The sequence below is a fragment of the Macaca mulatta genome, chromosome 1 (assembly GCF_049350105.2).
Source record: "Macaca mulatta isolate MMU2019108-1 chromosome 1, T2T-MMU8v2.0, whole genome shotgun sequence".
Lineage (NCBI taxonomy): Eukaryota > Metazoa > Chordata > Mammalia > Primates > Cercopithecidae > Macaca > Macaca mulatta.
In genome coordinates, this window is record NC_133406.1 from 128,903,068 (window position 1) to 128,919,419 (window position 16,352).

Here is a 16,352-nt window from a genome sequence, read left to right on the forward strand (position 1 = left end):
TCATGTCCTCATCTCACCCATGCACCAAACATTCATACATTTCCTCCTTATGGCTTCCAACCTTCATGCAGATGAACATAGGCAGATAGAAGACTGTGGTGCTTTAGCTCCACCACTTCCTCCCACACTCTACTCCACCACTCCACCCCCATGCATAGCCCCTGCTTTCATATCTAGAAAAGGTTTCCACCTACATCACTTAACACCAAGGACACTCAGGTTTTGACTGCTGATTTTATTGCAGGACTTTAGGTAGGAGCAATGCGTCCTAAGCAAAAGGGACTGGAACTCTAGGGAATATAGACTAGGTCAGGTTTATGTCCAGTTGCAGCCATCACAGCTGGTGTCGATGACAAGTCCGGCCGGGCAGTTCTGCTGGTACGTGACTCCATTCACGCAGTGCCAGAAGGCGTTTCTGTTATTTGCCACTGGGTAGAGGCCATTGGCTTTGCCAGCACAGAATCCACTGCCTCCGGAGCTGCCTCCAGAGCCGCTGCTCCCACTCCTGTTCCCACTGGGAGCAGTAGTTGTTGGCTTGGTTGGCTGAGCTGGAGCCGTGCAGCCTGAAACACAGAGCAGTAAGAGCAGACTAGTGGGCTTGGGAGAGGCTCTAAGCTTCACCTAGAGGTGAAGAGAACTGTGGGAGTGGAAGTGTGGAGGTGGGATGCAGCTGGCTCTGGATCTCTGTAACTCAGAAGAGAAAGTAGCTCCATGTTCAGGAGTTAAGTAAAGCTATTGTGTCAAGCCAGCCTGCCTTCAATTGTAAAAAAAAAGGTTGCTCTTTCCTTATAACATCCAAATCACTCAAAAAATATTTACTAACCACCAAATGTATGCAAAACACTTTTTTAGAATCTGGGCATACATGGTGAACCAATAAATTCTAGGAAAAATCTGGAAAAAATTTAGAGAATTGATACGTCCCCTGAATCACAGACTGGAGATATGTGAGCATTGGTGGGGGTTTCTTAAATCTCCCCAGGTGGGCTGAGAAAGACTTTGAATAAGCGGTTCATAGAGAAGTAGATACTTATACTGATGTTAGTATAATTTCTTGAGGCTCTTCCACACCCTTAAGACTTAGCAGACTTAGAACACCCACCCAGTTAGGCCTGGCTTCCCATAAGTGCATAATGTTCCTGACATGGCAGTTCAAGGGTGGAACCTGTCTCTCACCTGGGCAGGAGCAGTGAGGTGAAGTGGAAAGAGGATCCCTGGGCGGAGGGTAGGTGGGAAGACATCAGGGTTGCTTTTTGAGTTGGAGAAGGGGCATTTATATACCTGGGCATTCCCGCCTAGTCCCTTACTTGCACTCTGCAGGCCGAGGACCCTCTTCAGGGTGGAGATTAGGGGAAACTTGCCCTGGTTGCAGAAAGTGCCAGTAAAGTCATCCAGATCAATGGCCCAGACCATGGCGCCTCCAAATTGGTTGCTCTTAAGCCATTGAAGCTGTTTAAAGAAAGAGGATAACAGGAATCACTTGCTTTTCTGGGACTCAGGGCTGGGACCTCAACATATTCAAGGGACTGATCTTACCTTAATATTGAAGCTGTTGACGTTGTCATAGCCAACCCACACATTGCCCTGATAGGCATAAGGCACTTTCTTAGGGTCATCCCATTCCTGAGTGGCTCCATTTTTCAGGATCTTTCAAAAGTCAAGAGATTCAAATCTTTTAAATGTTACTCCCATTAAAGAAAAACATGTTTCTAATTTTTCTTCTTTCATGTTTCCAGTTGGGGTTTTGCTCAATTTCTAATTACAGGTTTTTATATGTAGTAAAGAGGATCAAGTTGCTCGTGAAATGATTTTGGGAACCCACAGTAAGATGAGAGGTATATTTATTTTATTACCTGTGTGCTAATATAAATTACATGAAAAAGGTAGTCTGTCATGTGAAGGGATATTATGCATTATTAAATGCTCTTCATTTGGATTATGTAAATGAATGTTATTTAAGCACTTTAAGCAGCTGTGTTTAAAGTATTTAGGTCAGAGACAGAATGAACATTCAAGATTTCAGCAGATTCTAGCTACCCTAAGGCACAGTGTATGGAATTCACAGAGCACTTTTCAGTCCAATCTATGTACCTCATAGTAAGCCCATGTCCCAGACTCCCTGGTATAGGGCCCAGCAGGACCAGCACCAGAGGTGGGGGCACCAATTCCATCATTGGAGGGGTTGCTCAGGATGAGACGTGTCCATAGGTAGGGAATCCAACTAGGAGCTTCTCAGCTGGGGCTCCGTTGTCCTTCCAGTAGTTCATGACATAATCCTGCAATGGCAGTGGGTTAGTTACAGGGCGCAACCAGATGAGGACCCAGTGCTTAGTTTTATTAGTCCCCTATTCCAACAGGTGAAACTGTATGCTGTTAATTGCAGATTGAGTAGTTTTTTTTTTTTTCCCAAAACATTTTGGTGAAGTTGTAATTAATGAAATATGATCAACGTGAGGATAGTTGTTTAAGTGAGACACTTGCAGAATTTGTGTTTACTATGCGTCAGAGTCTCTGTGTGATTAACATCATCATCTCTGGTCTGCACTTGCATCTGTACAGGGACTCACCACATTGAGGTAGGCGTTGCTGCCAGTGTCAGTCGGGTATTTGTACAGGGGGCTGTTCTCTCCAGTGTAGCCCTCCCAGGTGCTATGGAAGTCATAGGTCATGACATGGATGTAGTCCAGGTACCTGAGGTGGGGTAGAGGATTTAAAATCATTTCTGATGGTCATTTCCCACACCCACGCAGGCACAGGACACCACTTCTAAAGCCTCCTAAACAAGGTCCTTGAATAGCAAGCCAGACCAAGGACAAGCCTAGTGTGCCCGAGTGACACCTCCAGGAGTTTGAAGATAAGGCACATAACTCACTGTGACAGCTGGGGGATCTCATAGCCAGACTGGATGGTGGAGATACCAGCAGCTACTGCAGCAGTGACCAACAGCCTGGGCTTGTTGCTCTGCTTGGCCTCCTGCTCAAAAGCTTGATGCATTTCCTACAGAATAATAAGGCGTAATAGGACATCTATGATGCTGATTTTAGCTCCTTAAATAATAATAATAAACATATGTTTGTATAATGCTCCTCTTTCTTAAATTGCTTTCACATATTTTATTTTACTTTAGTCTTTCAACAACCTAATAAAGTAGATAGGATAGATACTATTATTGAATTTTATGGCTATCTAATATGCATAAGAGTTAGGAGACTTTCACCAAAGTCCCACAGTGAGTTAGTAGGTAGGTAATGACCAAAACCCAGGTCTCAGACCACCACCAGAGCTCCATTGTATCTCTATACTTTGAAGCTATAGTTGCAGTGATACCCTACATCCAGCAGTATAGAAATTTGTTTCATAAAGTAGATGAACTACTTTATAGGACTGACTTCCCAACAAATAAAATGGTGAATTGGCCAATGAGGAAGGTGGTAACAGCTAGATGATAGGTTCCCATTCAATGCTAGAGATTAATCCACCTGTATCTGTGTGACTATAACCTCATTTGGAGTACTGGGTTTAGTTCTTATAATTGCACTATTAGGGCATGCCAGAGTATGTTCCAGTGAAGGCTGGGCCTGAAAATTGTCTTGTTGTTATTGGTAGAAGGAACTAAGATATTTAACTGGAATAAGAGAAATTATAGGCAAGGCGTTACAGCTGTCTTAAGACATTAAGCCCATATATTGCAAAAGGTGTAGCCTTATTTTCTGTTGCTTCTGCAGGCAGAACTAGAAACAATGACCAGAAGTTATAAGTTATGACTGGAGGCATGTTCCAGCCAAGAAAAGAGATATTCCTTTCTGATCATTAGAGCAATTCAACAAGTAAGGAAATTGACTTTTCACCTATTACTTAACACTGAAACTATTCAGAGGCTGGGTGATGATCTGTTACATAGCATGGTATAGCAAACAATCTGTCTTGGGAGACAGTAAGTCTAAAAACCAAGTATATCAAGTCAAGCTTTTTTGTCCTAGACTCCAGATTGATATTTATCTGATGTCTACTGGGCATTCCATTAGGATGCCCTACAGATACCTCACACTCATCAAGTTCAAGGTCAGTTCTTCTTCTTTCAAATCTACACTTCTTCCTGTATTTACCGTCTTACTTAATAGCATTAAAATCAAACCCATCGTCAATGTCAGAAAACTGGGGGTCCTCTCCGTTTCCCATTTCCGGTTGATCTCCAAATCCTATTGATTCTATCCTCTTGATATCTCGTATATACATCCTCTTCTTCCCTCAGTGTTAGAGCCTTTGTTGGGGCCCTGATCATTTCTTCCTTGATTTACTGCAAAAACCTCCTAATTCTATCCATGCCTTCTCATCTCCTTCTAATTTGTCCTCTATGGTTAAAGCCAGCTCTCTACTATTTAAAATTCTTCAAAACAGTCCCATTGTGTCAAAGGTAAAGTGCAAATTGCTGAACATAATATGAAAGTTCTCACATTGTCTGGTTCTTCATGCAACTTCACAGCCATTACTCACCCACTTGCTCACACTTATCTGTATATCATTTGTGCCATTCCCATCCTCACTTAATTGGTTAACACCAGTTTCTTTCAAGACTGAGCCAGGCATCACTTTCTCTAGGAAACACTTTCTGATGCTGCCCCAGAGCAGATTTAGGTACTCTCTTTCCTTGTTTACTTTTGTACTCTGCAGACCTCTAGCATGGCATTTATCACAATGCACTGTCATTGTTCATTTTTTTCAGTCTTCCATTTCAGAAGAAGTTCTTCAAAGCCAAGGATAGTATCTTATTCTTATCTTTAGCCTGACAATGTCTGCCACAGAATATGTGCTCAGTAATAATGGGCAGCCTACTGTAATACTTAGAAACAATGGACTCTGTAGCCAAACTGCAGAGGCAGTTACGATGCCTACTAGTTGTATGATCTTGGGCAAGTTACTTAAACCCTCTCTGTACTTCAGTTTCCTCATCTGTAAAATAAAGATTATAATACTTATAGTATGTGTGCCATAGAGTAAATATGAAGATGATGTGAGTTATGGTTCTTAAAGCAACATGTCAAGCAGCACCTGGCACACAGCTCACATATTGTTTTGTTGTTGCTATTAAATGTTTGTTTAATAAATGCATGATACATAAGAATCTCTGCAATGCTAATATCCTATCAGTTTAAATTCAAGTTTAGTTTTCCCCTAGAGCCACCCAATTCTCCTTGGAAAGAAAGACTTTGAATCTTTTTGGGTTAAAGGCTGTGACTTCCTTCCCCACCTGCACCAGGACAGTGAAGAGATGCTTGTCCTGAGGAGGGCTCCCACGAGAGCCAGGGTACTCCCAGTCCAAGTCCAGCCCATCAAACTCATACTGGCGCAGGAATTTGACGACTGAGGTGATGAAAGTCTGGCGGTTCTCAGAAGTAGAAACCATGGCAGTGAAACTGATGGTTCAGTCTCACTGAACCAAAGAAGGCAGGGTGAGGCCTTGGTGGTCCCAACACCTTGGAGTAAAATTAAGCTCTCAATTTCTGCCTCAGAGCCCTTCATCAGGACCCATAGCCCAGAGTAAAGCATGTTCTTGGTTTTCTCCTCTCCTTCCTTTGTAATCACTACTCTTCCCAGCCATGGTATCTTTACATTCCCTTTATTTTGTTATCCCCCCCAAACTCTGCTCTTTCTCCCAAGTTGTCCTTGTTTCTTTGAATACCTGGCAAACCCAGCACACTGGGTCCCTTCCCCAAACAGTCCACCAAGTTCACGTACCCTCCAAGAAGTCCTCTTGTTTATTTGCGTGATTTTCTCATTCCTCTCCACACCAAAAGATAAATAGAGGGAAGCACTGTAACACTCTAATCGGGGTTTGTACTCTTGAAATACTTTATGAAGAGGTTGTTTGGGAACCTCAGTAAGTAAACCTCTGTGGATAAGGCCCCAAAATGTCCACCAAAAATTAAATGTATGAAATAAAATGTGTTCCACTTAATATTGTGGTTCTGGTGTAGCGACTTATTTAATTCATATATTTGTTTATGTACATCCTCAATACCCTGTCTTAGACTGTGAAGTCTAAAGGGACAGTGATCACATGGGGCTAACTTATTCTCAATAGCAAACAAACAACATGCTCTCCAAGAAGACTTACGGGGCAGTCCCGGAGTTCCAGCCCCCAATGGCCAGGAGAGTTTTCAGCTGCCTGTTCCTGTAGAGCAAGGATAGAAACAGATAAATTTCAAAATTTATGACTCCCTCCATTTAAAATGCATTGCCTTAGTATTGGATCTGGTCAGATATTTTTGTTTTGCCTTTTGTAGAACAATTTTCCTCCGCTACTGAAAACTTCCTTTATAAAAATTCTTTGTGTTGTTCTTGTCATGAATGCACTCAGGGTTCCCCAGGGAAATCTAAATTTTGAAACTGGGCTTTAAAAAATATTGTGTATTGGCAGTAACTTTGATACGCGTAACTTTAAAAAGCATCAATAGCTAATATAATATTCTGTTCCATCAGATAAAATAGTAAATGTTGCTTGAGCTTAATTACATTCGTAGCCTCTGTAACATTAACATAAATTAATTGGCTTGAAATTATACACATTCTCTGGAATAGACATTCCCAAACATAAAAGTATGTAATAATTAAGTGCAAGGGTTGTGGGAGGACAAGATTAAAAATCTGGGTTTATCACCTCTTCCCCTGAGATTCCAATTAGGTTGGATTGCAGTAGGGACTAACACTTTAATCAAGTACCGCACATGATTTTGAGGCAAGGAGTCAATGGACCACACTTTCAGAAACACTGCTGTAAAGGAGTTTATTTTCTCTGAGTCATTGTGACTTAAATTCTAGTGGCTGCATTCACGATAATACCATTACTGCTAGTGGCAATCACCTGTACTTTCCTTCCGTTAAATATGACTAAACTGAACAAAATAAACTCAGAATGAATGAAAGACCTCAATTTATGACCTGAAATTGTAAAACTACTGGAGGTTTTACTAATTGTAAAACTCCAAGAGCTACAACAAGAATTTTTTTGATACGACCTCGAAAGTGCAGCAACAAAAGCACAAATAGACAAATGGGATTACATCAAGCTAAAAAGCTTTTGCATGACAAAGGAAACAGAGTGAAGGGACTACCTATGGAATGGGAGGAAATAGTTGGGAACAATATGTCAAGTAAGGGGTTAGTATCAAAAATATATAGGAAATGTTTATAACTCAGTAGTGAGAAAGCAAATAACCTGATTAAAAAATGGGCCAAGGACTTGAATAGACATTTCTCAAAAGAAGACATACCAATGGTCAACTAGTGTATGAAAAATGCTCAACATCACTAATCATCAGAGAAATATATATCAAAATCAAATGAGACACCACTCAATCCAGTTAGAATGGCTGTTATCAAAAAGATGAAAGACAAGTGTTGGAGAGGATGTGGACAAAAAGGAACTCTTGCACACTGTTGGTGGGAATGAACATTAGTGTACCCATTATGGAAACAGTATGGATGTTCCTCAAAAAATTGAAAGAATAACTACCATATGATCCAGCAGTTACACTACTGGGTTTATATCCAAAGGAAATGAAATCAGCGTGTTGAAGACATATCTGAATTTCCATGTTCATTGCAGCACTGTTTACAATAGCTAAGATGTGGAGTCAACCTAAGTGCCCATCGATGAATGAATGGATAAAGAAAATGTGGTATTTATAGACAATGAATACTGTTAAGTCTTTAAAAAGAGGCGGAAATCCTGCCATTTGCAGCAATGTGGATAAACCTGGAGGAACTTATGTTAAGTGACATAAACCAGGCACAGAAAGAAAAATACCACATGATCTCACTTAAAAGTGGAATCTAAAAGAAGTTGAACTCATAGAAGTATATAGTAGAATGGTGGTTAGCAGGAGGCTGGGGTGCTGTGGGGGTTGGGGGGGATGTTGGTGAAAGGATACAAAATCTCAGTTACAAATGAGGAATAAGTTGCAGAGGTATATTGTACAGCATGGTAACTATTGTTAATAGCAATATATTGTATTTTGAAAATTGCTAAGAGTACATTTTAAGTGTTCTCACCACAAAAATATCAAGTATTTGTGGAAATGCATATGTTGATAGTTTGATTGAGCCATTCCACACCATATTCATATTTCAAAACATTACATTGTCCATGATAAACACATACAATTTTTGTCAATTATAAAATAAAAATGAAATGCAGAGTCTTGGTCCCCATCTCAGATCCATGGATCTGGACTACATTTTAAGAAGCATTAATGTTTGGGAAGTGCTGAAAAAGGGGATATCAAATTAAATATCTCCCTCCTCTTACTTATTTTTCAGGCCATTGAAAGCTTGGTGGAGAGTCACATCATTCCATTCGATGGTGGTGATCTTGTTGTTCTGCATCCCAGCAAAGGCGTAGATCAGGTGGGTACAGAGGCAGGGGCTGATGTCGTCAGGCGTGAAGCGCCCCAGACCTGACCGGTACTGGGCCCAGTTGGAGAAGTAGCATGTCAGCTGGTAGGCAGAGCCTGTGTGTAGTCAGCAGGAGGGACAATGGCCTGGTTTAGGAGCCACTGAATTGCGCTGTGAGTTTTGGCCCTGCCTCTGTTTCCCTCCCTGTGCCTCAGATGCCTGATCTCTGTGTGGAGGGAGGTAGTATGAACACTCTTGCAGATGCATCCTACGATTCTAACTCAGAACTAGTCAGTAACTTGGGAGTTGTTGATTTTTAACTTTGACAGACTCATTTTGGGATTTTGGATAAGCCTAGGTGGCAGCCTTCTAAGAAAAGATGCCCATAGTCCTATGAAGCCCAGTGAGTACCAGTTTATAATTCAGATGGTCATGCTGAAGAGGACAGCAGTGACAGCCAATCCAAAACACTAGATTACACCCAAATCAAACCCATCTGTCTGTGAAGCAAACAGCAGCTCTCTTTCCCTCATATGGTTTATCTCATATATATATGTATATATTCAATGATAAAACATGGAGTTCATGACTTACCCAGCTGCACATTCAGTACAAGAACAAGACCTAGATAGAAAGAAAAAGCATGTACTTTGAACCAGTTGTCTGTACCCCATAGAATCTAATTCTGAAGGATTGATTGCCTTCCAATTTGCCATAAATTGTTACAGCCTCAGTGAAATTTAGTGGTGATTCCAAAGGCTTTTCAGTGAACACAACAGTAGATCTACCTTTCCCTACCTTTATCAAAAATGACAATGGTGCCTTCTTCTTACTCCTTCCATGTCACAAATAAATGTTACTGAATGCTGAGTCCGAAGTCTACTATCTATGGAAGACGTACTTCCTGAAATCACCAACTGGTCACTGTACTCAGTGATGACACATCCATTCTTTCTTCCCCTACCTGAGTGATGGAACACAGCCTTCCAACAGACAAGGCACCTGCTAAAGCAGAGAATTCAGTATCTTCTGGGCATTAGGAGTTTTTTGGAATGACTTTCAGGAGCTCTTATATGAGGAGAGAAGAACTAGGAACTATGGGGCTGAGACTCCAGATGACTTTCCCTGACTTCTACAAAGCAATTCTTCTACTCTGATTGTTTTATAAATTGAGCTTGAGGTTTCATTCGGAAAAGGTTCTGAAGCTTAAACAGTTTGAAAATCCCAGCTCTAGAGCAACCAATAAATTCTTGGTATGACTTGGCTCTAAACAACTTACTGAATCAATTTCTTTGAATAATTTAATTTCTAACATGTTTATGGTACGTCATCAACTCAGTAGGATAATAGAGGAATAAATGGAGAAATAATTCTGGAAACAGCAGAACAAAGACAACTTGCATAACTCTGTCTCAGTTCCTACTGATTTTCTTCCCCGAAAAAGCTAGTCCAAGGACACAAGCACATCAATAAGCATTATTCCAATTAAAGTGAGATGGTGTAGGAAGAAGAGTAAAGAAAAAGGAATGGCCGAACAAAAGACGAAAAAGTAAGACTAACAGTGGGAGAAAGTAAGCCTTTCCTTTAGGACCAGGTCTGTGGGATTAACAAAAGCAGAAATGTTACCAGAGTCAGTTGAGGTTAAGAGAACGAGAGGCAGACTGATTTGTATATAACAAGATTCACTTGAAATTTGAAATGATGAAAGAAGAATGGAAAAGTATAGAGATGTAATATGAAGACCACTTCATGATTGTCAGAGCCTGTGAGAGAAAAAGAAACCAGATAAGACGAAGGGTCAATCTTTGATTACAAACCCACCTGTGAGGAGAATAAGCTTTGCCATGGTTGCAGTCAGTACCACTCCTGCTAGGTTGGATTTTTATATGTTCTGATTCCATGGTTATCACAAAGGCTTCCAAATGGAGAAACAATTTGACCCAGATGTGTAAGTAGCTGATCAGTAAATCAACAGACCTTCTCTTCTACAAACACCCTCCCAAGACCTTCAACCTACACCCTCCCACCACCAGCATCACCACCTTCTCTGCCCAAAAAGGACAGAACAATGTCATGGTTCCTAACAGGGTGGTGGAGACCATCACCATGGAAACCACCAGTTTAATAGCTTTTTTGGCAGTTCCAAGGGCTGATAAGCATCTGTTTAGATACTGTGATTAAATTTTCTGTTGTGGACATTTTGTGTCTGGCATCAAAGCAAGTCTTTATGGAAAAATAAATAAAAAAACCCTTTGGAAGTTATTAGCTGTTCTTAAACCATTTTTCCTCGTGGAATTATTCATATGTAATTTGTACAATCAGTGCCTAAGAAATCTTCCCTCTTTAGGTGCTATTTTCTGAATATTCTATTCACACTTGTTTTTTGGAATGGCTTCAAGTCATTACTATGTGATAATTTTATTTAAGAATGTTCGGATCTCAAAATGTCCCCCCTGAAAGTCATCAATAAGTCTCTGGTGTTCCATAGTTTCTTTTTTTTTTTTCTTTTTTTTTTAATTTTTTAAAATTTATTTATTATTATTATACTTTAAGTTGTAGGGTACATGTGCATAACGTGCAGGTTTGTTACATATGTATACTTGTGCCATGTTGGTGTGCTGCACCCATCAACTCGTCATTTACATCAGGTATAACTCCCAATGCAATCCCTCCCCCCTCCCCCCTCCCCATGATAGGCCCCGGTGTGTGATGTTCCCCTTCCTGAGTCCAAGTGATCTCATTGTTCAGTTCCCACCTATGAGTGAGAACATGCGGTGTTTGGTTTTCTGTTCTTGTGATAGTTTGCTAAGAATGATGGTTTCCAGCTGCATCCATGTCCCTACAAAGGACACAAACTCATCCTTTTTTATGGCTGCATAGTATTCCATGGTGTATATGTGCCACATTTTCTTAATCCAGTCTGTCACTGATGGACATTTGGGTTGATTCCAAGTCTTTGCTATTGTGAATAGTGCTGCAATAAACATACGTGTGCATGTGTCTTTATAGCAGCATAATTTATAATCCTTTGGGTATATACCCAGTAATGGGATGGCTGGGTCATATGGTACATCTAGTTCTAGATCCTTGAGGACTCGCCATACTGTTTTCCATAATGGTTGAACTAGTTTACAATCCCACCAACAGTGTAAAAGTGTTCCTATTTCTCCACATCCTCTCCAGCACATGTTGTTTCCTGACTTTTTAATGATCGCCATTCTAACTGGTGTGAGATGGTATCTCATTGTGGTTTTGATTTGCATTTCTCTGATGGCCAGTGATGATGAGCATTTTTTCATGTGTCTGTTGGCTGTATGAATGTCTTCTTTTGAGAAATGTCTGTTCATATCCTTTGCCCACTTTTTGATGGGGTTGTTTGTTTTTTTCTTGTAAATTTGTTTGAGTTCTTTGTAGGTTCTGGATATTAGCCCTTTGTCAGATGAGTAGATTGCAAAAATTTTCTCCCATTCTGTAGGTTGCCTGTTCACTCTGATGGTAGTTTCTTTTGCTGTGCAGAAGCTCTTTAGTTTAATGAGATCCCATTTGTCAATTTTGGCTTTTGCTGCCGTTGCTTTTGGTGTTTTAGACATGAAGTCTTTGCCCATGCCTATGTCCTGAATGGTACTACCTAGGTTTTCCTCTAGGATTTTTATGGTATTAGGTCTAACATTTAAGTCTCTAATCCATCTTGAATTAATTTTCGTATAAGGAGTAAGGAAAGGATCCAGTTTCAGCTTTCTAATTATGGCTAGCCAATTTTCCCAGCACCATTTGTTAAATAGGGAATCCTTTCCCCATTTCTTGTTTTTCTCAGGTTTGTCAAAGATCAGATGGCTATAGATGTGTGGTATTATTTCTGAGGACTCTGTTGTGTTCCATTGGTCTATATCTCTGTTTTGGTACCAGTACCATGCTGTTTTGGTTACTGTAGCCTTGTAGTATAGTTTGAAGTCAGGTAGCGTGATGCCTCCAGCTTTGTTCTTTTTTGGGCTCTTTTTTGGTTCCATATGAACTTTAAAGCAGTTTTTTCCAATTCTGTGAAGAAACTCATTGGTAGCTTGATGGGGATGGCATTAAATCTATAAATTACCTTGGGCAGTATGGCCATTTTCACGATATTGATTCTTCCTATCCATGAGCGTGGTATGTTCTTCCATTTATTTGTGTCCTCTTTTATTTCACTGAGCAGTGGTTTGTAGCTCTCCTTGAAGAGGTCCTTTACATCCCTTGTAAGTTGGATTCCTAGGTATTTTATTCTCTTTGAAGCAATTGTGAATGGAAGTTCATTCCTGATTTGGCTCTCTGTTTGTCTGTTACTGGTGTATAAGAATGCTTGTGATTTTTGCACATTAATTTTGTATCCTGAGACTTTGCTGAAGTTGCTTATCAGCTTAAGGAGATTTTGGGCTGAGACAATGGGGTTTTCTAAATATACAATCATGTCATCTGCAAACAGGGACAATTTGACTTCTTCTTTTCCTAACTGAATACCCTTGATTTCTTTCTCTTGCCTAATTGCCCTAGCCAGAACTTCCAACACTATGTTGAATAGGAGTGGTGAGAGAGGGCATCCCTGTCTTGTGCCAGTTTTCAAAGGGAATTTTTCCAGTTTTTGCCCATTCAGTATGATATTGGCTGTGGGTTTGTCATAAATAGCTCTTATTATTTTGAGGTACGTTCCATCAATACCGAATTTATTGAGCGTTTTTAGCATGAAGGGCTGTTGAATTTTGTCAAAAGCCTTTTCTGCATCTATTGAGATAATCATGTGGTTCTTGTCTTTGGTTCTGTTTATATGCTGGATTATGTTTATTGATTTGCGAATGTTGAACCAGCCTTGCATCCCAGGGATGAAGCCCACTTGATCATGGTGGATAAGCTTTTTGATGTGTTGCTGAATCCGGTTTGCCAGTATTTTATTGAGGATTTTTGCATCGATGTTCATCAGGGATATTGGTCTAAAATTCTCTTTTTTTGTTGTGTCTCTGCCAGGCTTTGGTATCAGGATGATGTTGGCCTCATAAAATGAGTTAGGGAGGATTTCCTCTTTTTCTATTGATTGGAATAGTTTCAGAAGGAATGGTACCACCTCCTCCTTGTACCTCTGGTAGAATTCAGCTGTGAATCCATCTGGTCCTGGACTTTTTTTGGTTGGTAGGCTATTAATTATTGCCTCAATTTCAGAGCCTGCTATTGGTCTATTCAGGGATTCAACTTCTTCCTGGTTTAGTCTTGGAAGAGTGTAAGTGTCCAGGAAATTATCCATTTCTTCTAGATTTTCCAGTTTATTTGCATAGAGGTGTTTATAATATTCTCTGATGGTAGTTTGTATTTCTGTGGGGTTGGTGGTGATATCCCCTTTATCATTTTTTATTGCATCTATTTGATTCTTCTCTCTTTTCTTCTTTATTAGTATTGCTAGTGGTCTGTCAATTTTGTTGATCTTTTCAAAAAACCAGGTCCTGGATTCATTGATTTTTTGGAGGGTTTTTTGTGTCTCTATCTCCTTCAGTTCTGCTCTGATCTTAGTTATTTCTTGCCTTCTGCTAGCTTTCAAATGTGTTTGCTCTTGCTTCTCTAGTTCTTTTAATTGCAATGTTAGAGTGTCAATTTTAGATCTCTCCTGCTTTCTCTTGTGGGCATTTAGTGCTATAAATTTCCCTCTACACATTGCTTTAAATGTGTCCCAGAGATTCTGGTATGTTGTATCTTTGTTCTCATTGGTTTCAAAGAACATCTTTATTTCTGCCTTCATTTCGTTATGTACCCAGTAGTCATTCAGGAGCAGGTTGTTCAGTTTCCATGTAGTTGAGCGGTTTTGATTGAGTTTCTTAGTCCTGAGTTCTAGTTTGATTGCACTGTGGTCTGAGAGACAGTTTGTTATAATTTCTGTTCTTGTACATTTGCTGAGGAGTGCTTTACTTCCAATTATGTGGTCAATTTTGGAGTAAGTACGATGTGGTGCTGAGAAGAATGTATATTCTGTTGATTTGGGGTGGAGAGTTCTGTAGATGTCTATTAGGTCTGCTTGCTGCAGAGATGAGTTCAATTCCTGGATATCCTTGTTAACTTTCTGTCTTGTTGATCTGTCTAATGTTGACAGTGGAGTGTTGAAGTCTCCCATTATTACTGTATGGGAGTCTAAGTCTCTTTGTAAGTCTCTAAGGACTTGCTTTATGAATCTGGGTGCTCCTGTATTGGGTGCATATATATTTAGGATAGTTAGCTCTTCCTGTTGAATTGATCCCTTTACCATTATGTAATGGCCTTCTTTGTCTCTTTTGATCTTTGATGGTTTAAAGTCTGTTTTATCAGAGACTAGTATTGCAACCCCCGCTTTTTTTTGTTCTCTATTTGCTTGGTAAATCTTCCTCCATCCCTTTATTTTGAGCCTATGTATGTCTCTGCGTGTGAGATGGGTCTCCTGAATACAGCTGACTGATGGGTCTTGACTCTTTATCCAGTTTGCCAGTCTGTGTCTTTTAATTGGAGCATTTAGTCCATTTACATTTAAGGTTAATATTGTTATGTGTGAACTTGATCCTGCCATTATGATATTAACTGGTTATTTTGCTCGTTAGTTGATGCAGTTTCTTCCTAGCCTAAATGGTCTTTACATTTTGGCATGTTTTTGCAATGGCTGGTACCGGTTGTTCCTTTCCATGTTTAGTGCTTCCTTCAGGGTCTCTTGTAAGGCAGGCCTAGTGGTGACAAAATCTCTAAGCGTTTGCTTATCTGTAAAGGATTTTATTTCTCCTTCACTTATGAAACTTAGTTTGGCTGGATATGAAATTCTGGGTTGAAAATTCTTTTCTTTAAGAATGTTGAATATTGGCCCCCACTCTCTTCTGGCTTGGAGAGTTTCTGCCGAGAGATCTGCTGTTAGTCTGATGGGCTTCCCTTTGTGGGTAACCCGACCTTTCTCTCTGGCTGCCCTTAAGATTTTTTCCTTCATTTCAACTTTGGTGAATCTGGCAATTATGTGTCTTGGAGTTGCTCTTCTCGAGGAGTATCTTTGTGGCGTTCTCTGTATTTCCTGGATTTGAATGTTGGCCTGCCCTACTAGGTTGGGGAAGTTCTCCTGGATGATATCCTGAAGAGTGTTTTCCAACTTGGTTCCATTTTCCCCCTCACTTTCAGGCACCCCAATCAGACGTAGATTTGGTCTTTTTACATAATCCCATACTTCTTGCAGGCTTTGTTCATTTCTTTTTCTTCTTTTTTCTTTTGGTTTCTCTTCTCGCTTCATTTCATTCATTTGATCCTCAATCGCTGATACTCTTTCTTCCAGTTGATCGAGTCGGTTACTGAAGCTTGTGCATTTGTCACGTATTTCTCGTGTCATGGTTTTCATCTCTTTCATTTCGTTTATGACCTTCTCTGCATTAATTACTCTAGCCATCAATTCTTCCACTTTTTTTTCAAGATTTTTAGTTTCTTTGCACTGGGTATGTAATTCCTCCTTCAGCTCTGAGAAATTTGATGGACTGAAGCCTTCTTCTCTCATCTCGTCAAAGTCATTCTCCGTCCAGCTTTGATCCGTTGCTGGCGATGAGCTGCGCTCCTTTGCCAGGGGAGATGTGCTCTTATTTTTTGAATTTCCAGCTTTTCTGCCCTGCTTTTTCCCCATCTTTGTGGTTTTATCTGCCTCTGGTCTTTGATGATGGTGATGTACTGATGGGGTTTTGGTGTAGGTGTCCTTCCTGTTTGATAGTTTTCCTTCTAACAGTCAGGACCCTCAGCTGTAGGTCTGTTGGAGATTGCTTGAGGTCCACTCCAGACGCTGTTTGCCTGGGTATCAGCAGCAGAGGCTGCAGAAGATAGACTATTTCTGAACAGCGAGTGTACCTGTCTGATTCTTGCTTTGGAAGCTTCCTCTCAGGGGTGTACTCCACCCTGTGAGGTGTGGGGTGTCAGACTGCCCCTAGTGGGGGATGTCTCCCAGTTAGGCTACTCAG

The 16,352-nt window shown here is 40.4% G+C and overlaps 1 protein-coding gene across 1 annotated transcript; it reads right to left on the reverse strand.

The window, feature by feature from the left end:
• Window positions 1-215: 215 nt before the first annotated feature.
• CHIA (chitinase acidic) lies at window positions 216-10,240 on the reverse strand. Its single transcript, XM_077987451.1, is given in 12 exon segments — window positions 216-563; window positions 1,308-1,449; window positions 1,537-1,647; window positions 2,092-2,198; window positions 2,201-2,276; window positions 2,568-2,691; window positions 2,873-2,997; window positions 5,249-5,414; window positions 6,116-6,172; window positions 8,309-8,510; window positions 8,989-9,018; window positions 10,216-10,240. Coding segments are annotated over 12 exon segments (1,413 nt in total). The 3' UTR covers window positions 216-315.
• Between the last annotated feature and the right edge of the window lie 6,112 nt (window positions 10,241-16,352).